The 21848-nt window shown below is 43.7% G+C and overlaps 1 protein-coding gene across 1 annotated transcript; it reads left to right on the forward strand.

The window, feature by feature from the left end:
• Window positions 1–6135: 6135 nt before the first annotated feature.
• LOC127551979 (cytochrome P450 1A1) lies at window positions 6136–18496 on the forward strand. Its single transcript, XM_051982241.1, has 7 exons — window positions 6136–6251; window positions 11724–12585; window positions 14519–14645; window positions 15790–15879; window positions 16002–16125; window positions 16477–16563; window positions 16879–18496. Exons 2-7 carry the CDS (start codon window positions 11749–11751, stop codon window positions 17162–17164), a joined length of 1551 nt encoding a protein of 516 aa, XP_051838201.1. The 5' UTR covers window positions 6136–6251; window positions 11724–11748; the 3' UTR covers window positions 17165–18496.
• The last annotated feature ends 3352 nt before the right edge of the window (window positions 18497–21848 follow it).

Here is a 21848-nt window from a genome sequence, read left to right on the forward strand (position 1 = left end):
GATAGTTTTCAATATTCATCTTAGCAAAATCTTGTGTTCCAAATTTTTCTCCCTCTCATCCCCCGTCTCTTCCCCAAGACAGCAAATAATTCAATATAAAACATTTCCACATTCAAAGAGCTATGTCTTGGGCTGTAGATGAGCCCGAGAAAGGATTAGCTTGCAAAACTGGGTTGAAGGAAGAAAAAATTAGTAAAAATAAAGTTGTACTATCACTCTCAAGTATGTGATAAGATCTATAGGATGAGAATTGGACAGAGAAGACAGGGCCAGGTACAAGCCATGGGGTGGGATGTTGGGATTCAGGAACATGAAAACATGGATATATTACGTAGAACTCCCAGTTCCCATAGTAGATCCTTTTTTTTTGCTGTGTCCATCCTTTGTTTCTGAAGAGATCCAACAACATCAGACATGGGTGATGTTTTGACACAAATTTGAATTGGATTTAAGTGAGAGGAGTGCACAAAGTCATCAGCTTCATTCTCTCTTTCAAATTCATTAAAGTCCAGTGGCAAGACAAAAATCAAAATGACTGGCAATGACCCAGGACACACCGGATGATTTTGGCATCTCTAATGTCTGACCAAGCCCTAAACCCTCTATAGTACTTATTTCAGCCACCCTCATGGCTATTGGGACAAAGTGTTCTCTGCCCATTCTGCTGGGAGAAATCTTTATATGCTCTGGGGAGACTCCCCCCAACTTACAATGAGAAAACAAAACCTAGGGAAATTAGAAATGACATGTCTTAAGACTCAGAGGCCATAAAAGACAGTATGGTATGATGAAGTAAGGGTTGGCCATAACATTTTAAGGAAGTAGAGATCAAATCCTCTGATGCTAGGTTGGTGAACAGGGATAATTAAATTAATCTCTTTGGGTCTGTTTTCTCTTTTGTAAAATGGGGATAAGAAGAAAAAATTACTTATTTCACAGAGTGCTGGGACTCAAACAGTTAATGGAAGAATTAAAAAAAAGAAACAAATTTAAAACACTACATAAATGCTACCTGTGGAGATTCAAACCCAAGCCTTCACTGATGAACTGAATTTCAGGTCCTACTACTATTCAATGTAGGAAAACCCATTCTCTTCATTGGTTTTCAAAGTGGACAAAGTTGTATCAAAATCTCAGGCTCTTTGAACATAAAAATAATTGCATTTATGGATTTGCTGAATTCTCTCAGAGCTTATATTAGGGCAGATTATCCCAATAGTTATTCATAGTCTGGGTCCTAATTCCTGTCACAAATTGACTCTTAATTTAGCCACAAGTTGATGGTAAATTTTGGCATACCCTAAAGTCATAATGCCCACAGATTTAACCTGTTCTCCTGTAGCAGTTTCAAAAATGCAATTAGTTACAAATAGAGTGGATGAAAGCATGTGAATGAAATTGCATTCAAGCTCTTCTGCTGGACACACAAACTCAAAACAATCATCCTAGTGACCAGAGGTCAAGGGTCATTTTAAAAATAACAGAAAAGCTTTTTATGTTTGTCTTTCACATTTTTTTTCCTTTACAGTACCCAGGCAATATTAAAGTGATCCTCCTAAATCACTGTTCTTATCATGCTCAATAAATTCTGATGACTTCTTATTTCCCTAAAATCAAATATAGACTAATCTAGGGATGAATAGGAATAACATTCTGGAAAATGATTTGGAATCATTTGAAGTGACTAAAATATTCATATTATTTCCCCAGAGATTTTTACTGCTAGCCTGAAGTCAACTATTAAAAAAAAAAAACAAACCCACATATATCAAAATATTTGAAGTAGCACCTTTTTAGTAGCAAAGAACTGGAAACAAAATAATATCCTTTGATTTAGGGAATGGCTAAACAAGTTGTAAATAAATGTAATGTAATATTTCTATGTTATAAGAAATATTGAATACAACAAATACAGAGAAGTATGGGTTATTTACACGAATTGGTGTAAATTGAAGTGATCAGGAAAATTGTATATATAATGATCATAAATGGGAAGAATTGTAAATGGAAAAAACAGTGACGATAATGACATTAAATAAAAGCAAAAGACATTAATAAAAATTTAATTTAAAATGCAGATTATTATGTTTGACATTTAAAACTTCCTAACCTAGATCCAACTTATTTTTCAAGGTTGTTACAAATTATTCCCATCCACATGCTCTAAGGTCCCGCCAAACTAGCCTTTTTGCTCTTCCTCCCACACTAGTCATTGTGGATCTGTGTCTTTGCATAAGCACACCTAGATTTCACACACCTCCATATCATCCTCATTCTGTTTTTCTCCAAAGCAAAGTTCATGTATCATCTTCCTCATGAGATCTTGCCAGAGAGACAGAAAAATAGAGAATTTATTAAACCCTTACAATGTGCCAGGTACTGTGTTGAGAGCTGGGGATTCAAAGGCTGATCTCTCAACTGTTCTTCCTTTCCCACCAATAAACATGTTACTTTTTATTTTGCATGTGGTCAGGTATGATTACAATCTCTCAATGACTTTAAAGCACAGGAGCCTTAAGATTATTTACTCAGGAATATCCTTACTCACTGGGAGTTCCCAATGCCAATGAAATCTTGGAGATTGATATACAGACATATGTATGTATTGTATGTATATGCATATATATACACATATATATGTCATTATATATATTATATATAAGTTATTGTATATATAATATATATATATATAATATAATCAATATAATATAATAAGTTATTAAACACTTACTAAATGCCAGACCCTGTGCTAATATGGGTACATAGTCTCATTCCATGTTAGTTGCTTGAAGGGAAGGAAGGATTTTTATTTCTTTCTATCTCCTGGACCTAGCACATAGGAAGAATAAGGAGTGGACCTCTGATTTCACTGAGGTAGGGAATTCCTGAAGAGGTGCTGAAGGCACAGAAAGATTGAGTGATTAAACCAGTCACACTGCTTTACTATGCTGGAGGGAGACCCGAAGGCAGGTGTACTTGACTCCTGCGGACAGCTCTGAGCCCCATTACCTTCTCTGGTTTAGTTGGGGCCTAAATTTAAGAAGTGGTCTTAATGAATTCAACCAATCAAAGGATAGTCATTGAATTGAGTTTTATGTTGGGCGCTTCTAGGGTTAGAGAGGTTGATAGAAAGAGTTGTTAAAGCCTCTGCCCTTCAAAATTGGGTGACAAGATGCATCTGGGCTATTAAGTACATTGGGTGAATCCAGATTCCGACCCCTCGCCAAGGGGAGTTGGGGGAGCTACTTTCTGAATTCTCTCAATTCTGTCATTTTGCATTCAATTTGGTGTGTATTGGGGAGGGGGCTGCAAGAGAATCCCCATTCCTACATGCCAAATTAATGTAAAACCATCTACTGGGGATCATGGTTTGGGGCCGCCTTCTTCTCCCAGGTCTCCATCTACTTTTCATAATCAGGGGAACCACTGATAGGCCAACTCTTTGGACTGATTCCTCACTCAGGAATCCTATCTCTAGCTAGTTCTCTTTCGGGAAATCCTCGACGTCTGAAGCAGGGTGCTGAGGGCCAGAGCTTCCGCTCCGATTCTTCAAGAAGCTGGCGTTGCTGCCCCCCGAGGCGTCCCTCCACCCAAGGCTTCCAGCTGTGTCAGCTGCCGGGGCGGGAGTTGGGGAAGCGAGGATGCTTTTCGGAAAGTGCGTGCCAGGTGTACTAGGCGCGTGCAGACTGTGCAGATCCTTCCTGGCCAGGGCTGGGCTGCTAGGCACGCACGCTAGCTCGGCTAGGGCGATTACGCCGGCCTCCCCTGGCAGCCCTGGGCCCCGGCGGCTTCCGGGGGCCAGGCCCGTAATCACTGGAATTCTGTCGGGGGTTGCTGACTTGGCTCTTTAAGAGAAGACTCCCCTTCCCTTCCCTCCTCCTCCTCCTCCTTATTTTCCTCCACCCCTTTTCCCTTTTCCTCCTCCCCCTCCCCTTGCGTGACTAGGTGATCTGCACCCGGTAGCCAGCCTGCAGGGGGACTCTGCGCCCGCCCTCGCGGTCACTTCTCACGCAATTCGGCCTCGCGCTTGCCAGAGATCAAGCCCCGGCGACCTGGCGCGGTGAGGGAAGCGGGGTCAGGGGAGCCAAGGTCATCAGATGGCCACCAGCGGACTCCCTCCGCCGCCGCCGCCGCCGTTTGTCCGAGAGCTTGCGAGAAGGGAAACAGCCCAAATGTTGGTGGCGGGAGATCGCGCTGAATGAACCCAGCCCCCTCGGCCTGCAGCCCGTACTGCTGGAAAGCAGGTGCACTCATTTTTAAAACGAGTTTTTAAAGAGACACACAGACACGCGTATACACACAAACACACAGACATACTCAAAAGTAGACACCCACGAATAAAAGTATATACAAGTGCATATATGTGTATGTCTATATACGCGCACAGGCACATATGTCTTAAGCCTTGATCAACTATCTCTCCAGCAGCTCTCAATTGAATAATAAAAACATTCCCCCTCTCCCCTCCCCCCCCCCCCCATTAGCAATGTGAGTAATTAAGGATCTCTAATGCTTGGCCGGGTCCTACAGCCTAAGTTTCATTCTGCATTTTAGTCCGTAGCCTCTGTGGTATAGGGTGAGTAGTGGGCCAGGGTTAAGACTCAGGTGCCCTGCCTCCCAGTCCCTAAAAGGATTCTGCAATCAACTCTACAGCTAATGTAGTGGAAAGAACCCGAGATTTTGCTAAAGGGTAGGAGACCCCTCCCCAATTCTGGCCGGCTGGCTGAGACCCGGGGTCGGCATGATTTAGTAGGACGAGGTGTTGTAGGTGAACTTTAAGGACTAGGCACGGAGGACAAAGGCGTGGGGAGTAGGGGAGGATAGGGAGGAGGGCTCCTCGGTTCTTCGTGGGCTCCTTCACGACTCCCACCCCCGTCCGCCCTTCCCATCTTGAGCTCATTCACGACCATCTAAGCAAGTTTACTTAGCGTTTTCCCCGCACTTCCTAAAGTTCTGGTTGTCCCTTAAACTTATATAAATCAAAGTATTTTTTTAAAAATGTTTTGAAATTTTCTATTTGGAAAATAACAGACCCGCCTTGAGTATTATAACCAGAAGGTTTTATCCTTCGGGCTCGCACCTTTCTAGAATAGGTGCGCTATGGCCTGGCAGCGCTTGATAGACTGGCGGTTAGTGCCCGACCTAACAGCTGGGACTCTCGGGAGACAGGATTGAAGAGCCACGTAGGAACTCTGCCCGCGAGGTCAGTCAGGAGCGGGCGCCTTTGCCCTCCTTTCTTCCCTCTCCTTTCCTTTCCCCTCTTACCATCCCCTTTTTCCCTTCCCCATTCCCCCGCCGTTGCCTCCCTTCTGGCTGGCCCTTCCCTTGCCGGTGATATCTGACCCGGGGTCGAGGACCGGGGGTCGAGATAAATCTCTCACGCGAATTTAGATACTGTGTAACCTGAGCCAAGCCACTGACAGCCCCTGAGAGGCACGCATCCGGATCCATCCGCAGCCCTCCGTTTCCACCTTAACCCGAAGGCTAAATGGAAGGGAATAAACACTAGTCATTAAGCTCCTACGAAGTGTGAGGCTCTGAGCTAAACGCTTTTACAAAGGCTTCATTTGATTGGAAGCCCGCGGTGTCCTTGCGTGTGTAGGCGAGAAGAGGGGGTGGTGGTGGTGGGCAGCGATAGAGATGTTTTGCATGGAACCCGGGGAAAAGTCAGCACCTCCTCGAACTTGGCAGTCCGAATTTGCCCTAAAACTCCCCAGGAACGAGAGGGATGTTCCTTCCACCCTAGCCCAGGTTGGACTCTCTCCCCTGCGCCCTCCGAAAAACCCGGATGACTTTATTTTTGGAAGTCTGCCCATACTTGAGGGTTCGCTCTTATTAGTAAGGGAGTCCAAGAGAAGAGGGTCCCAAGAGTGCCGACCCTCTGCCCCCTGCAATAATATACCCGGGCGCCCCCTAGTGAGTTAGGATCCCTTCCTCCTGCTCCTCTGCATCCCTCCCAATAATTTTGGATAGACACTGACATCCCTATTCTCTCATTGGGGTACAATCTTTTCTCCCTACTAGCCGACCCCACCAACTCGCCCCGCCCCACTAGAGGACGTGTGCTAGACGTTGCCATTTATCTCAGCCAATAAGGATGAGGCAGGTTGCATATAAAGGTTTGCTGGAAGCTCTGTTCTTCACATGTTCTGATGAGATTACTTCTTAGCATCTTTCAACCTAGATTGAGCGAGCCCTCGGTCTTTGACGTCTCCGACCCTCAGTCCAGGCTGACCCCCTGTCAGGCACAGGTAAGTGCTGGAGTCCTCTCCACTGTCCCTTCAACAATTAAGGAAAATAGTTATGTTTCTTGATCTTTGCAGGGTATCCAAGATTGGGGATCATTAGAGTTTAGAGCAGAAAAGGCCCTAAGAGAGTAAAGAAAGGCAAACCTTTAGACAGGTCAAATGATTTATCCAAGGCCATTCGGTTAGTCCATTTGGGCCAGGGTTAAGATTCAGGTGTTCTGACATCCAATCCTATTATAGGTCTATAACCCGAGAGAAGAGGATTCTGCTGTCAACTCTACAGCTAATGTAGTGGAGAGAATCCTTGATTTGAATCAAAAGGATTGGGTATTGAATCCTGACTTTGCCCTTCACCATCTTGTGTGATCCTGGGCAGGGGGAATCACCTACTTTCTCTTTAGCCTCAGTTCCAGTACCTGTAAAATGGAAGTAATAACATTTGCACTACTTATCTCATTGGGTTGTTGTGAGAAATGGATTTTCATAAACTACAGAGTTCCATATACATGTGGTATTCTATTACTACACCACTGTTATCAATCACCATGGATTAAATACCTCCTCTGCCAGGGACAGTGCCAGGCATTATTTCTCAAGCCTGCAGGATACCCATTCCAGCTGTGCCACAGTCTCCAAGGATTTCTAATCTAGGGATATGCCTGTGAAAAATCTAATCCCTTTGTCATTCTTTCTCTGGCTGGAGATAAGGACACACTAGGAGCTCTGCTACAGAAATTGTAGCAACCCTTCAAAATTGTTAGCTTGAAAGAAGGTTTGGGTATGGGAGAATCAAGTCTGCCAGGTGATATCTTCTTATCCAGGCTCTTTATTTTCTTGAGATCAAATTCATTTTCCTGCTTTAGGCTGGAGATATAATATAATATAATTATTTGGTTAGCCTCTATCTGTAGTAGTTATGGACTCTGTTTTAAAAAGAAGTCTTAACTAGCTGGAATATTCAATGGCATGTGCCTGGTGTGGTAAGGGACCTCAAAATCATATTATATAAGGATCAGGTGAAAGAACTAGAAATGTCTAGTTCAAAGAGAAGACTACTTGGGAGGTAAGGGAGAGAAGGGATATTGATCAGTGTCTTCATCAGCTGAAAGGAAATCATGTAGAGGAGAGATTAGACTTCTGCTTGGCCAAAGAAGACAGAAGTAGAAATAATGATAGATGGAAGTTGCAGAGGCAGATTTAAGGTTGATATTATGGAGGGAAACTTTCTGACATTTGAGCTGTCAAAATGTAGAACAAGCTGCCTCAAAAAGGAATTAGCCCCCACCCCATAACCATGGGTCTTTAAATAGAGAGATATATAACCATTGTCAGAGAAAGAGGGAATTCTTGTTGGGTGCCTATGAGATCAGTTGACATAGGAGCTTCCTTCCAACTCTGAGATTCCATGAGTCCTTGCAATGTGACAAAATCTCTGAACTAGCAGTCATCAAATTGGGCTCTAGTCTTATCTTGGTCACTAATTAACTATGTGCTCTTAGAGAGTCCCTTTCTCTCTCTCAGTTTCCCTCACCAATAAAATAGAAGTATTTTTCTTGAACTCTATTATCTGGCATTTAATTCCAACAACATATCAAGACAAATATGTGTGTCTTGGGGGGAGTTACTATCCCCAGATCCAGGGGAATAGTAACACTCCATCCCCTTCCATCTATTCTATTCTTCTAATATCAACCTCTCTCCTCTGAAGGCAACCAGCTTGTATCTTTGTGGAACCTTTGAATAAAAGGATCAGAATTGGAAGGTTGAAGTGAAGTTGAAATTAAATGGGAAGGTGATCAATTTAAATTTAATTCAACAAGCATTTATGAAATATCTCGTATGTGTAGGTTTCACAGTTTAAACTTTACTAGATAATGAAATTCAAAGACAAAAATCAAAGCATTCCTGCTCTTGAGGATCTTACAGGTACAAATCAATACTTCAAAAAAGAAATCTCACACTTCAGAGAATAGAATGAGATGATGCAGGTTTGATGCTTTACAGAAGAACTTACCAGTATCTAGGTCTATTTCCATATATTGGGTCTAACTATGACTTTTAGTCTGATCTGAGCTTAGAAATTTCTTCCAAAAGAAATTTTGGCTGTTATCTGCCATACCTAGTCTAAGCAGGGCCCTGCAAGATTTCTCTAACATAGCTCCATGCCCCATGTCATCCCCAACTAGTATCTAAACTTCTGGGAAAGAGTTGGAGATTTTCCATTGGTCACTGCACTCCTTGGATTTTGTCTGACTTAAGACAATCAATGTCACAAAACCAGACAAATACTATGTTCCTGAGGATCCATTGATTACATCTCCCTTTTCCTCCTACCATGGGGGAAAGCTGAAAGGAATGCCATACTCATGGTCCAGAAGACTGCTGAGCCAGAACTGGGAGACTAGTGAGGACAAAAGGCTTCCCAACTTCTTGAATGGTGCTATTTCTACTATACTTTTATTCAGTTATTTGGAGCTTCATTCATCCATTCAAACATCCCTTGAGGATCTTCTAATTGCAAGGCAATGGGCTAGATACTGAGCCAGATGCCCCGGAGCCCTATGCAAAGCTGACTTCTTCTGCTTGTCTCTTCTGAGCTGCTCCCGAGAGGCTAGTAGCTATATTTGCACTCACCATTGTATGGCCTTTCTTAGGCTAGTCCAAAAGTAGCGTCTTTTCTGGTAGGATCTAGTTCAGAAATCCAGGCGGGAATTTCCTTGCAACCTCAATGAGCAAAGACTATTCCCTTTCCCTTGGGGACTGGATGATGGAGTAGTATCTTATCATCCATTCATTTGAGACTATACTGAGAAGGAAAGCATGGACTGGATTTCGCCTCCCGAGGGATCGACTCTTGTCTTTTTCTAAGGAGCATGTCAGATCATCCCCTCCCTCGATTTCCCCCATATTCCAATCCTGACCCCACTGACAGAACCAACTATAACTGCCTGCTGTGCTTTATAGGCTGACGGCCAAAGATCATGGCCCAGACTCAAAGCTTCATAGTAGCTATGATGGCTCCCATCCTCATCTTGCAGCAGAGTTGAAGAAAGCTGGCTAGTTAAGCTTTGTATTTAGTTCTACTGTCACATCCTCATTCTGTCCCTCTCTGCTCTTATCAGGGTGATACCTGGTATGTAACAGGTGCTGAGTAAACATTTATCATTTGGCTGAGCTACTCTCCCTTTTTCAGACTGCACTTTAAACAGAAGTGCGTATAACTTAAGGATAGATCTAAGCCGACTTTCCCCAAGAGATCAGGGATCCACTCCTGTTCTGTATCTTCAGGATAGAGGAGTTAGTCAGTCTTTTCAGTCACATCCAATTCTCTGTGACTCCATTTGGGTTTTCTGTTCTGTATCTCCAGGACAGAGGTGCTATTCAGTTTTTTCAGTCACATCCAATTCTCTGTGACCCCATTTTCTTGACAAAGATACTGGAATAATTTGCCATTTCCTTCTTTAGCTCATTTTACAGATAAGGAAACTGGGCAAAAAGGGTTAAATGACTTGCTTAAAATCACACAGGTAGAAAATATCTCGGATCAGATTTGAACCCAGGAAGAGGAAACTTCCTGATTCCAAGTTTAGCACTCTCCCTACGTCAGCTTTAGCTGTCATCCCCCTCTCCCTCCCTCCCCAAGATATATATACACCTTATATATATATAATGTTCCCACCATCTGAATATCTGAATCCTTAAGTTTCAACAGTCTCAATCTTCCAGGATGATGGGTTGTTATGTCCTTGTTTTCAGATTGGGGTAGAAAGAAGGAGAGGACTTGACCTCCTGTCTCTCCTAACTAAAACTCTGTAAGGGTAGGGAAACACTTCCCTCTTAATCTCCTAGGCTGTTCCCAAGAGGGTAGGTCACTGGGGCAAGCATCCAGGAGCTGAGGTGAGGCTCTGGACCTGATCTCACACCGCAGAAAAGTTTGAAGGGAACGACACTCTGATGTCCCCCTCCCTTTCCCTAGTAACTACTATCCTCCTAGACTATAGTATCTACCTTGATGCTATCTCAACTGACTGCGAGCAACAAGGGTTAGTTGATTTAAGTTCTGGGTCCCTCTGTGTAAAATTCTTAGGGCTGTGGATCCAGTAAACTTTGTAAAGCTTTTCCTGTAAGTCCAGTTCTGTGCCTAATTCTGCTACCAAAGAGATAGGAGGAGCAGGCAGAAGCAGGAGGAGAAGGAGGAGGAGGAGGAGAAAGAGGAAAGGTGGTAGAGGAGAAAGAATAAGAGGAGGGGAAGGAGGAGAAGAAAGAGGAGGGGGAGGAAGAGAAAGAAGAAGAGGGGAAAAGAGAAATGGGGTGGGGGCAGAAGAGGAGGTAGAAGAAAAAAGGGAGAAAAAAAAGAAAAAGTGGAGGGGCAGGGAAAGGGAAGAAGGGAGCAAGGAAAGAGGAAGGGAAAAAGAAAGATATAGGGAGGAGGAGGAGGAAAAGGGGCAGGGGAGGAGAAGGGGAAGAAAAGAACACAATTTCTGGATCTGGGGAACTCTGGGCCTGGTTAGAAGGAGTCAGGGCACATCTATGGGAAAATTGGGAGAGATAGAAGACAGTTCCAGTCCACTGGTTCCTTTCTTCAAAAGCACTGGGTTCCAAGTTTCTACTCCTAATTTGCTATGAAACTTGAGACAAGGCAGTTCCCTCTAGGAGTGCTCTTCCTTCCCAAGGTCCCTTCCATTTCTTCCATTCTGTGGTTCTAAGTGCCAAAATAAATGAAGTTATAGTTAAATCAGAAAAGGGCCAGATCTCCCTAGGTAGGCATTCTCAGGGAGGCCATGAGATGTAAACTGAATTGAATTTGGATTAGGCAGAAAGGAGTAAGGATATCTGAAGAGAAAGCAGAGCATAGTAAGGTAGTGTGGACAAGTAGACAAAGCACAGACTTCTATTCAGAAGATCTGCCACTAACTCAGTGTGTAACCTTTTACCTTTCTGGCTTCAGTTTCTTTATCGTAAATGGTGGGAGTGGTCCAGATGAGCTCTAACTTTCTATGTTCCAAGACTCCTGAGAAGGTGCAATGGTGGTGAAGGAGAGGTTGGAAGGAGCCTGGTTTAAGCAGAGGAACCACAAGTTATCCAAGAGGTCTAGCCCATGGCTCCCGAGAGGCCACTTTTCCTCCTGGTCACAGGCTGCTTTGGCATTATGAGGACCCTTCCCTGTTTCTAGTATAATCTCTGCTGCCATTTTCTGAGGGGGAAAGCTCAGCAAGAGCAGGGAGGGAGGAGGAAGGATGTATCAAGGATCCGGGAAGACTTGCCAGGTTCATCATTGCTCCCTTTTGTTACCATCGAGGGCTAACTGCTCCATGTTGGCAGGCGTCCTTTGTCTGAAGGGTGACCCCCTCCTCCGGATTTAGCCTATCTTCCCAATGTTGCTGAGATCACAGGACCTCAGGATCCCTCCTGAACCCTCCTCAAGTTCCCTATTCCCAAAGTTACAGGTTTTTCTTCCTGCCTTTTTCTCAACAGCCAGAGTTTTTGCTCTCTGCCAAAGATGATGACAAGTGTACTTTCCACATTTGCATCCCTAAGCACCTTCTCGATCACAGAGCTTCTTCTGGCCTCTGCTGTCTTTGGCCTGGCCTTCTGGATCATTGAATCTTACTCTCAAAAGATCCCGAAAGGCCTCAAGAGCCCACCCGGACCCTGGGCTTGGCCCCTGATTGGCAACATCCTGACGCTAGGGAAGAATCCCCACTTGGCCCTGGCCCAGCTGAGAGAAAAGTACGGCGATGTGATGCAGATTCAGATCGGTTCCACCCCGGTGCTGGTTCTGAGTGGCCTGGAAACCATTCGCCAGGCCCTGATAAGGCAGGGAGATGACTTCAAGGGCAGACCTGACCTCTACAGCTTCTCCTTAATTGAAGATGGCCAGTCCATGTCTTTTGGCATTGACACGGGGGAGGCGTGGGCGGCTCGGAGGAAGATGGCCCAGAATGCTCTGAAGACTTTCTCTGTGTCCTCTTCCCCATCCTCTTCCTCCTGCTACCTGGAAGAACATGTGAGGAAAGAGGCTGAATACTTGATCCAGAAGTTCCAGGAGAAGAAGGGCCCCTTCGACCCCGTCAATTACGTGATGGTGTCTGTGGCCAATGTCATCTGTGCCATCTGCTTTGGAAAGCGCTACAATCATGAAGATCAAGAACTACTCAGTATCATCACTCTGAGTACTAAGTTTGGAGAAGTCACTGCCTCTGGGAATCCAGCTGATTTCATCCCTCTGCTCCAATACCTGCCCAACAGCAACATGACAGCCTTCCGGGACCTGAATGAGAAAATCACTAACTTTGTTCAAAAGTTGGTGAATGAACATTACAAGAAGTATGAAAAGGTAATGAAGGGGACATAGGAATAAGGCATCTTACTAAAAGTGTGGAGGAAAAAGGCGGAGGGGTGGCAATAAGGAAGCAGTAGAGTCCCTGAGGGACAGACTGAGCTGGGAGAACTAAGACATATCCAGCAGGTACAAAACAGAAAGAAGGCAGCCACAAGAGGGTCAGTTAAGCACCATAGGTATGAGAAGAAGACTCCAGAGTCTCTCATGATCAGCATTTAAATAACACTTCAGAGTTGCTAAAGCATATTACAAAAGTCATCTCAATTGATTCACGCAACAGCCCTGTGAAATAGGTATTATTATTATTATACTCCTCTGGGCAGCTAGGTGGCTCAGTGGATAGAGCACCAGTCCTGAAGTCAGGAGGACCTGAGTTCAAGTCTGGCCTCAGACACTTAATACTTCCTAGCTGAGTGATCCTGGGCAAGTCATTGAACCTCAATTGCCTCAGCAAAAAGCAAAACAAGTAAATATGTATTTATTTACTTGTTTTGCTTTTTGCTGAGGCAATTATGAGATTATAATATGTATTTATAATCTTCATTTGATGAGAAAACTGAGAGAAGTTATAGAATTTGCTTGGGTCCCAGAACTAAGAAGTGTCTGAAGATCATTATCAGGGAGTTGTGATGATGCTTCCTGGGAGAGGAGCTCTTATTGGCCTTGCTTCTAATATTAGGAGCTTCCATTGGGAGCTTGAGGGTTTGGGTCAGCCAGCTGAACTAAGCAGATCATGAATATCTATTGAGCATGTACTAAATTCAAGGCATTGTGGGGGATTTCAGGAGATATAAACCTCAGTCTTTGCTATGTAAGAGTTTACAGTCTGGTGCAGAGAAAAGACTCTATCAGGTTTCCTTGGATAGAGCACCAATCCTGGAGTTAGGAGGACCAGAGTCTCAGACACTCATTAGTTGTGTGTGATCCTGGGCAAGTCACTTAATCCCAATTGCCTCTTAGGAAAAAAAGAACAAACAGGGGTGGAGGGAAGGGAAGAGGGAAAATGTAGAACACAAGATTTTGCAACAGTCAATGTTGAAAAATTATCCATGTATATGTTTTGAAAATAAAAAGCTTTAATAATTTTTTTTGGCTGAGGCAATTGGGGTTAAGTGACTTGCCCAGGGTCATCCAGCCAGGAAGTGTTAAATGTAAGGAAAGATTTGAACTCAGATGCTCCTGACTTTGGGGCTTTTGCTCTATCCACTACATTAACTAGCTGCCCCTTTAATAAAAAAAAGAAAAAAAAATTTTTAAAGAATGACATCACTAAGACAACATCCCAAAACTTATGAGATTCAGCCAAAACAGTACTAAAGGGAAAATTTATATTTCTAAATGTTTGTGGAAATAAAATAAAGAGAAGTTTAATGAACTGGGCATGCAAAATAAAAAACCCTAGGGAAAAAAGTTTCAAAATTCTCAAGTAAGCACCAATTGAAAATCTTGAAAATCAAAGAAGAGAATAATAAAATTGAAAGTAAGAAAATAAGTGGATTAATTTTTTAAAACCTTAGGATTTGATTTTATGAGAAAAAAAATAAAGCACTGGTTAATTTTATTGAAGAAGAGAAAAGCAGAGAGAGAGAGAGAGAGAGAGAGAGAGAGGCAAACAAACAAATTCCAGATGTTCTACAAAGGAAGAGTCATATGAACGAGTCCTAGAAGAATTTAGAAAAGGACAAGCTCATTGAAGGCCCAGAGAGATCAGAGAAAGTTTCCTAGAAGAAGTAGGAGTTTCCTTGGACCTGGCAGGATGGGGAGGATTTAGCTAGGAAAGGATTTAGCTCTCCAGGGAGAGGGGACAGCCTGAGAAAAGGTGCAAAGATGGGAAGGTATGGGGTTTGGAGAGGGTGGAGGAGAGCAGGCGGCTAGCCAGAGCCACACTTTGGTGCTTGCCCTAACCCTCTAGCTTTGCCTCCACCAGGGCTGCATTCGGGACATCACAGACAGCCTAATTGAACACTGCCAGGAAAGGAAGTTGGATGAGAATGCGAATGTCCTGCTGTCAGAAAAGAAAATTGTGAACATCGTCATAGACCTCTTTGGAGCTGGTAAAAGCCGCCTTCCCCGCTGCCCTCCAAATGCCCAGTCCCTTTCCAGCTTGGGCCCAGCCATGAGGCTCCCCAGGTCCCTCACCTCCCCCATGCATTCCTCCTACCACTCCAGGGCCAGACACTGCTTTCCCCAGCTACTCAGGACTACTTTTTCATCTACCTGTTCTCTATCAGTGTATTTTATATCTCTCCTGACCTACTTTTAACTGATGGTTAGCTAGAAAAGATATGGTAGGCTCAGTCACTCTAAGGTGCTTGTTTTTAAGTAATGTTTCACTTGCTCCCTTTTCCTAGACATAGATATGTACTTGTTTTTAACCCAGAGAAACAAAGTTCCAATGGTAGAATTCTGAATACTATGGCAGGTCAGGATTGGAGACATTTGGGGGATAAAGGTGGTCTTTCTGGTATCCTTCAAAGCATATTACATTGATGGCCCACTATGATCTCTCCCAGGGCCCATAGGACCTTCTAACCTATCTCTTTTCAAGCCTGCGCCATCTGAATTCAGGGGAAAACCACCATCTTAATTTCAGATTCAGCTAGAACAGCTCCATAGAGACCTATAGCTATCAAGACCCCATTGATTGGGGACAAGTTCTTCCTCAGGAAAGTTCTGGGGGAGTTTTGTTTTATATCTTTGGGCCACAGGAGCAAAATTTTCCCTATGAAGTCTTCTTGAGATTTCACTGGGGACACTAGTTAAGAGATCTAGGGCACCAGACCCCAAGATATGGCTGGCTTCTCTTGGCTCATGTCTGGGAGGCCCTTTCACACAACAAAAAGGTCACAGACTACTCAGACTCTAGTCTCAGCTCTACCAGTGACATAAATCCCTTAGGTTGTGTGGGCCTTGATTTTCTCATTGATAAAATGGGAATAATAATCACTACTCTCCCTATGTCACAGGAGCATAATAATAATCTTTAAGATTGGTGAAAGCATTTGTCACCCAAATGTATGGAGCACTGAACTTGGGGTCAGGAGACATCTGAGTTCAGACCTTGCCTTAGACTAAATTTAATCATTTAATCTCTGTTTCCTTGTCTATAAAATGGAGATGATAATAGCACCTCCCTCGTGAGGTTGAAAGCCCTACAAATGGTGGCTATAATTATTGTTTTTATTCTCCTCTCTCCAGGCTTTGACACCATCACCACAGGCATTTCCTGGAGTCTCATGTACCTTGTGGCAAAGCCTGAGATCCAGAAGAAGGTCCACGAGGAGCTGGGTAGGTGGACGGAGTGGCAAGACCCTCCCTGACTCTATCCAGGGTGACAGGGACGGGAAGGGACAGCGTGCGAAGGAGAGGTGGCTTTCTTCTGAATGCTTTGATCCTTCTTTGTCCTGCAGACACAGTGATCGGCAGAGAGCGCTGGCCCATGCTCTCAGACAAACCTCAGCTCCCCTACCTGGAGGCCTTCATCCTGGAAACCTTCAGGCATTCTTCCTTCCTCCCCTTTACCATCCCCCACAGGTGAGACCTTGTAAACAAGAGGACCAGGTGTCCATACCTGAGCGTCACTGTCCCCCTTAGTACCCAGAAGTCATTAGGAACAAGACAAGATGAGGCCATTGTGGGAAGAGGGAAATCAAGGGAAGAGAATCATTCCCCATCCACAAGTCTCTGGGACAGAATGAGGAAGGTCAGAAAAGTGGATTCAGTCCCTCATGACTTTTGTCCCCTTGGTCTCTATTGAGGGAAGAGAGCAGTGGTAACGGGAGCCAGGGGTGTCTGCAAAGAGAGGGAGCAGGGAGCTATGGGGGACATACCCACCTCTGGCCCCCATTCTTCCTGAGCCTGACAGAGGTTTCTTGCCCCACTCAGCACAATCAGAGCCACTACCTTGAACAACTTCTACATTCCCAAGGGACGCTGTGTCTTTGTGAACCAATGGCAGATTAACCATGACCAGTAAGTCAAATCTGGGACCTGGCAGGGATCTTGTTGGGGAGAGCCTTGGATGTGTCTTATAATGCTTGTCAGCCCGGTGGAAGGCTGGGGACCTCCTCTGTGCAGAGCCTTCTGGGCCATCCTCTAGAGGCTAGGCCTTGGCCTGAGGTCTGGGCCAGTCTGAGGACCTTGCAGGGCAGGGTACCCATTCACATGCTACATTGCCCTTGTCCCTAATCCTCAGTTCTCAGTCTGGTTCTAGGGCTCTGACTCCTGTAGGGAAATCCTTGTCAACCTCCCAAACTCCCATCTCATCTGTTGTTCCTCCTGTGACAGGAAAATATGGGGGGACCCATCAGAGTTCCGGCCAGAGCGATTTCTCAGTGCAGATGGAACTATCAACAAGTCCCTGAGTGAGAAGGTGATTATGTTTGGCCTGGGGAAAAGGAAGTGCCTTGGGGAGACAATTGCCCGGTGGGAAGTCTTCCTCTTCCTGGCCATCCTCCTGCATCAGATGGAGTTCAGCGTCCCCTCTGGAGTGAAGGTGGACTTGACCCCAATTTATGGACTGACCATGAAGCATGCCAGCTGTGAGCACTTCCAGGCTAAGCTGCGCTCTTAGAAGAACTAAAGGCTCCAAGATAGGATGCTGCTGTTTTCTCTAGCCTGCTCCAACGGTCTGGAGAGAGGCTTCAGACTGAAGCTGATGAACGCTTGCCCACCTCTAGTGCTCTGACTTCTGACATCCTGAGGTTATCCCCTCAAGAGGGGCTACTTCATCCTCCAACCCTTGACTTTCCTCTTGGCTCCCAGGAGCCTTCCCCTTCTTGGCACGAGGGTTAAAGGGACAAGGCTCCCCACTAAAAGAATGTTTGTATGCTGTTCTTGGGTTTAAGAGGCTTGGCTGGGGAGGAGAGCCCTGGACCTTGGAAAACTTCAGGCAAAGTGTTTGAGAACTCTAAGAAAGAGGACATGGGACCAGCTGTTTATATTGGCCCTTTCCATTAAGGTATGAGATTTGTTCTTCTTTGCAGAAAGGAGCAAGATCAAGATGGATTCAGAGAAGAGAGTTGTTAGGTGGAAAATCAGTAAATAGAGCTTGCCTACACGATTGACATTGGACCAATCTCAGTTTCACAAAAATGCTCCAGATCCCAAGAGTGAGCAAGTCATGGACCAGCACCTTTCGTATAGTAGCATGAGTCCAGCAAGGTCCTATAAGTTCAATATAGGTCTAATTGGTCCAGTGAGCTCCACAGTGAGGACCAACTTCCTTCCACCTTCACCACGAGCCTTTGTGTTCTGATGCCTCTTTTTAGTCATTTTTCTGATGAGCCAGTGACTGAGTGGCATCTAATAAGAGTTTAGAGGAGTAGGAATATAGGGTCCAGGGCCCCATGACCATGCAACAGAGAATGGAATAAATTATACAAGATGCTGCCCTCCTTTCTTCGATCCATCCCTTAAGCTCGTCTGCTTGGAACAAGCCTTTGTATTTAAGTCTTCAGCATATTAGTATTTAGTGTATTATTACACTAGTAATGTGTATACACATACACATACATAATTGTGTATTGTTTGGAAAAGGACTATTGATACAATTGAAGGATTTGGCTTTTCCTGCTTGGCCCCAGAAGGAAAATTACAGGGAGGTGAATTTCAGTTTAATATAAGAAAGAGCTTCCTAATGATCAGGACTATCCCCAAGGAGAATGTCCTGCTTCAGGAAATTAGGTTCACCCCATCACCGATGGTCTTCAAGCAGAGGTTAGGTCACCAACTGTTAGAAATGTTGAGCTGGGGATTCTTGTTCAAGCATGCACTGGACTGGATGACCTCAATGTCTCTTCCAGCCCTGAGAATCTGTGGTGGAGTAAAAAAGTAACTCAAACATTGGAAACATTTATGTTTATGTTTCATTTACTTGTGAAATAATAAACATGTATCCCCCAAACCCTGTGGCTGATGTTTGTGAACTTCAATGTGTAGTCCTTTGTAGTGTCATTGTGTTTCAGTTGCTACATCACCAGTATAGGGTTTGAAATAAGGAAGGAATTCCCAGACCCTGTCCTCAGGGAACTTGCAATCTTTATAATGAACAAAAGACACATGCATGTGAAACAGTAATGAGAATAGTCTGATATTTGGAGCACAGTGCACACAGTCTCATAGAGAGAACAATGCAAGACAATATAATATGTTGCTATCTTATAAACAAGCTATGTTCCTCAAGTTCCAATTCATAATAATAACCAACACTTTATGGTTTGCAAAGCACTCTTCCCACCATCTTCTAAGGTAGGCAATATGAATTCAAAGTGCTCTCTTGCCTGTGATCTTGCAGTGTCTTTGGCAGGATTCAAGCCCAGATTTTCCAATGTCTCATACAATACTGACTTTTGGAAGACATCTTTTCCATATAAACAATCTGAAATATGGTGGTTAGGTGCCCAATCCTCATAAATCCATTTAGCCCATAATATACCAGAAGTAATAAGACCTAGAAAGACCTTTTAGTCTAACTCTGTCATTTTACAGATGTAGAAATAGGCCCAGGAAGGGGCAGGGGCAGGGGAGGCCCTGTCCACAGGTATACAAAGTTAGTCACAGAACCGAGCTCTCTCACTGGTGTTATTTCTATCACATGCAACCAAGTGTATCCAATTTGGGGGAAATGCATTAAATTGCCCAAGCTTATTTGTCACAAGAAAGGGCTCTATTGGGCAGGGGAGTTACTGAAAGTAATACTAACATTACCAAAAAAGATGAAAGTATCAGTAAAGTATATTTTTTAAAAAGGAAATGTGCAGAATTCCAACATGGGCTCCAGGGACCTCTTCATGCTGTTTCTGGTAGTAATCCTGAGGATCAGGAAAGCAAAGGAGCGGGGCAAAGAGAGAGAAGGATGAAGGAAACTGTGGAGGGAAGGACTGAACTACAACGGAGAAAGGACTTGGGAGAGGAGGGCAGAGAGAAACTAATCTTAAACATTTCAAGCCCTTCTTCATTCTCTTCACTCCTGCTACTTTCCCAGTCTTGGAACTGGTTTCACTGGCACCATTGGCACCAATCCCATTCTATCCCATTTCCTCATTGTCCTATCCTTCTCCCACAATTGCAGCTCCTAGAATGGAAGCTCAAATTAGACTCAATGTATTTTCCCTCTTAAATGCTGGTAAATAATATTTCCGTTCTTTGTCTACTTCTAGAGTCAGCATTAAACCCTATTTATAACTTCCCCTTTCCCTTTCCCTTGAGTGTTTGAGTGAAAAGGAAGAGGGCATAGGAGAAAACCCTTTAACTTTTATCCTATTCCTACCATTGCTACTAGCATTGAAAACACTCAGGAAACCTCCAATGGACCACGTGAGTTCTTCAAGGAGGAAAGGGGGTTTGGGGTTTGAAGGGGAGGACACTTCATTTCAACAAAGGGGAAATAAAGCAAAAATCATCAAAACTATTTGGGACTGGCTAAAAAAAATCATACAAGTGAACCACCTAGTTCCCTTTTTGCTGCTACTACCGGTGACTGTTAACCCCACTTTCCATCCTCTCTGTTTTACCACATAAATAGAATAAAACCACATATTTACAAATGTCAGAAGTGAAATTCTTTTATATTTAAGAATGTCTTAAATATAATGTGTTGTATTTAAGAATGTATTTAAGAATGGTGGAGATCTGGGGTTAGTAATAGAGTAAGCAATGGGATGAGATTGGGGATACTGTTGATGAAACCAGTATTGGGCTGGAGAACCAGCATCACTGGAAGTAGGGGTGAGGGTGGCAGGGATGGCAAATTCATGAGATTTAAAGATAGAAGGAATCTTAGGAATCATTTATTTCCAGAGGGTTTGAATCAAATTTGGGTCCTAGACCTCTTGGGAAGTCTGATAAAGCAATTGGGCACCTCAGAATAATGCTTGTTGGTGTGTAACCTAAAATACATAGAAATTACAAAGAAAATTAGCTATATTGAAACATAGTTATCAGTATATTTTAAAAATAAGCATAAATTCCCACATTCATTGAAATCTACTCACAGACCCCATAGCGTTCATGGAGTCCAGGTTAAGAATCTCTGAGTCATTCCCTTTACTTCATAGATTCAAGTTCACAGATTTAGAGATAGAAGGGACATCTAGTCCAATTGCTCTGTTTTATAAGTGAAGAAACTAATGCTCAGATAAAGAAAGTGACTTGCCTGGTATCACCCTAGCTAGTAATTAGCAGAGCCAGGATTTGAAATGAGGCTTTCTGAAACAAGATCTAGTACTCTTTCTACTACTGATGGAATTTTCTTTCCTTCCTTCCTTTTCTTATTACCACTAGATCCCACCCTGGGGTAATGAGAGACACTGATTGGGTTGGAGATGGAGGATGTTATCTTGGGCAAGAACTAAATGAAGCTTGAGAAGAGGATGTCCCCTTCTCCTAAGCCCCTTCTCCCTTCCAGTTCACTCCTTCCCTCCAGAGTTCCCATTCCTCCTTCTCTCCCTTTGCCTCCTTTCTTTTTCCTCCTTCACTTTCCTGAACCACAGAGCTACCACCAGAGAGATAGTGAAGATGGCTTCAGTTCTCCTGCAGTAAAAATAGGAAGAGTCCTGGGAGCCCATATTGGAATTCTGCACAAATTTCCTTTTATACAGTCACCTGTCAATTGGATTGGATGCCCATTCTAGGGAGAAATTCATTGGAAGAAGTGTTCTTAAATTAGAGACTATCTGATTATAATTTTTGACTGGGCTTCTGCAACTAAGGACTACCTTCTCTTTATATAATATTCTTAGAATCCCAGGGTTCAGAGATTTAAAACCAGAAGTGTCTTTTGAGGTCATTGAGTCCAATCCCTTCTTTATAGATGAAACCAGAGAGGTCAAAATTTTTCTTTAAGATAGCCCAGTAGGTAACGTATTTAACATGTATAGGACTCTTTGCCATCTGGGGAGGGGGTGGAGGGGGAAGGGGAAAAATCGGAACAGAAGTGAGTGCAAGGGATAATGTTGTAAAAAATTATCCTGGCATGGGTTCTGTCAATAAAAAGTTATTTTAAAATAAAAATAAAGGTCCACAAAAAAAAACCCAGTAGTAAATTGGTCTTCCTGAATTTAGTTCCAGGGGATTGATTGTATCCCACTTTTAAATCCCCCTTTATCCTACTGACTTTCCCTAAGGGATTCTACTAACTAGGATCCAACCTCTGAATGACATTATATGGCTTACTAGCCATTTTGGATTTTTAGAGGTGAAAGAGACCATGCATATTATCTAGTACAACTTCTCACCAGCACCACTGTAGAGATGAA

Source organism: Antechinus flavipes, chromosome 2 (genome assembly GCF_016432865.1).
Source record: "Antechinus flavipes isolate AdamAnt ecotype Samford, QLD, Australia chromosome 2, AdamAnt_v2, whole genome shotgun sequence".
Taxonomy (NCBI): Eukaryota; Metazoa; Chordata; class Mammalia; order Dasyuromorphia; family Dasyuridae; genus Antechinus; species Antechinus flavipes.

Coding starts and splice junctions, on each gene's coding strand:
- LOC127551979 (XM_051982241.1), top strand. CDS start 11,749: ATGATGACAAGTGTACTTTCCACATTTGCATCCCTAAGCACCTTCTCG. Junction 12,586..14,518: donor ATTACAAGAAGTATGAAAAG/GTAATGAAGGGG, acceptor TGCCTCCACCAG/GGCTGCATTCGGGACATCAC. Junction 16,564..16,878: donor TGGCAGATTAACCATGACCA/GTAAGTCAAATC, acceptor CTCCTGTGACAG/GAAAATATGGGGGGACCCAT.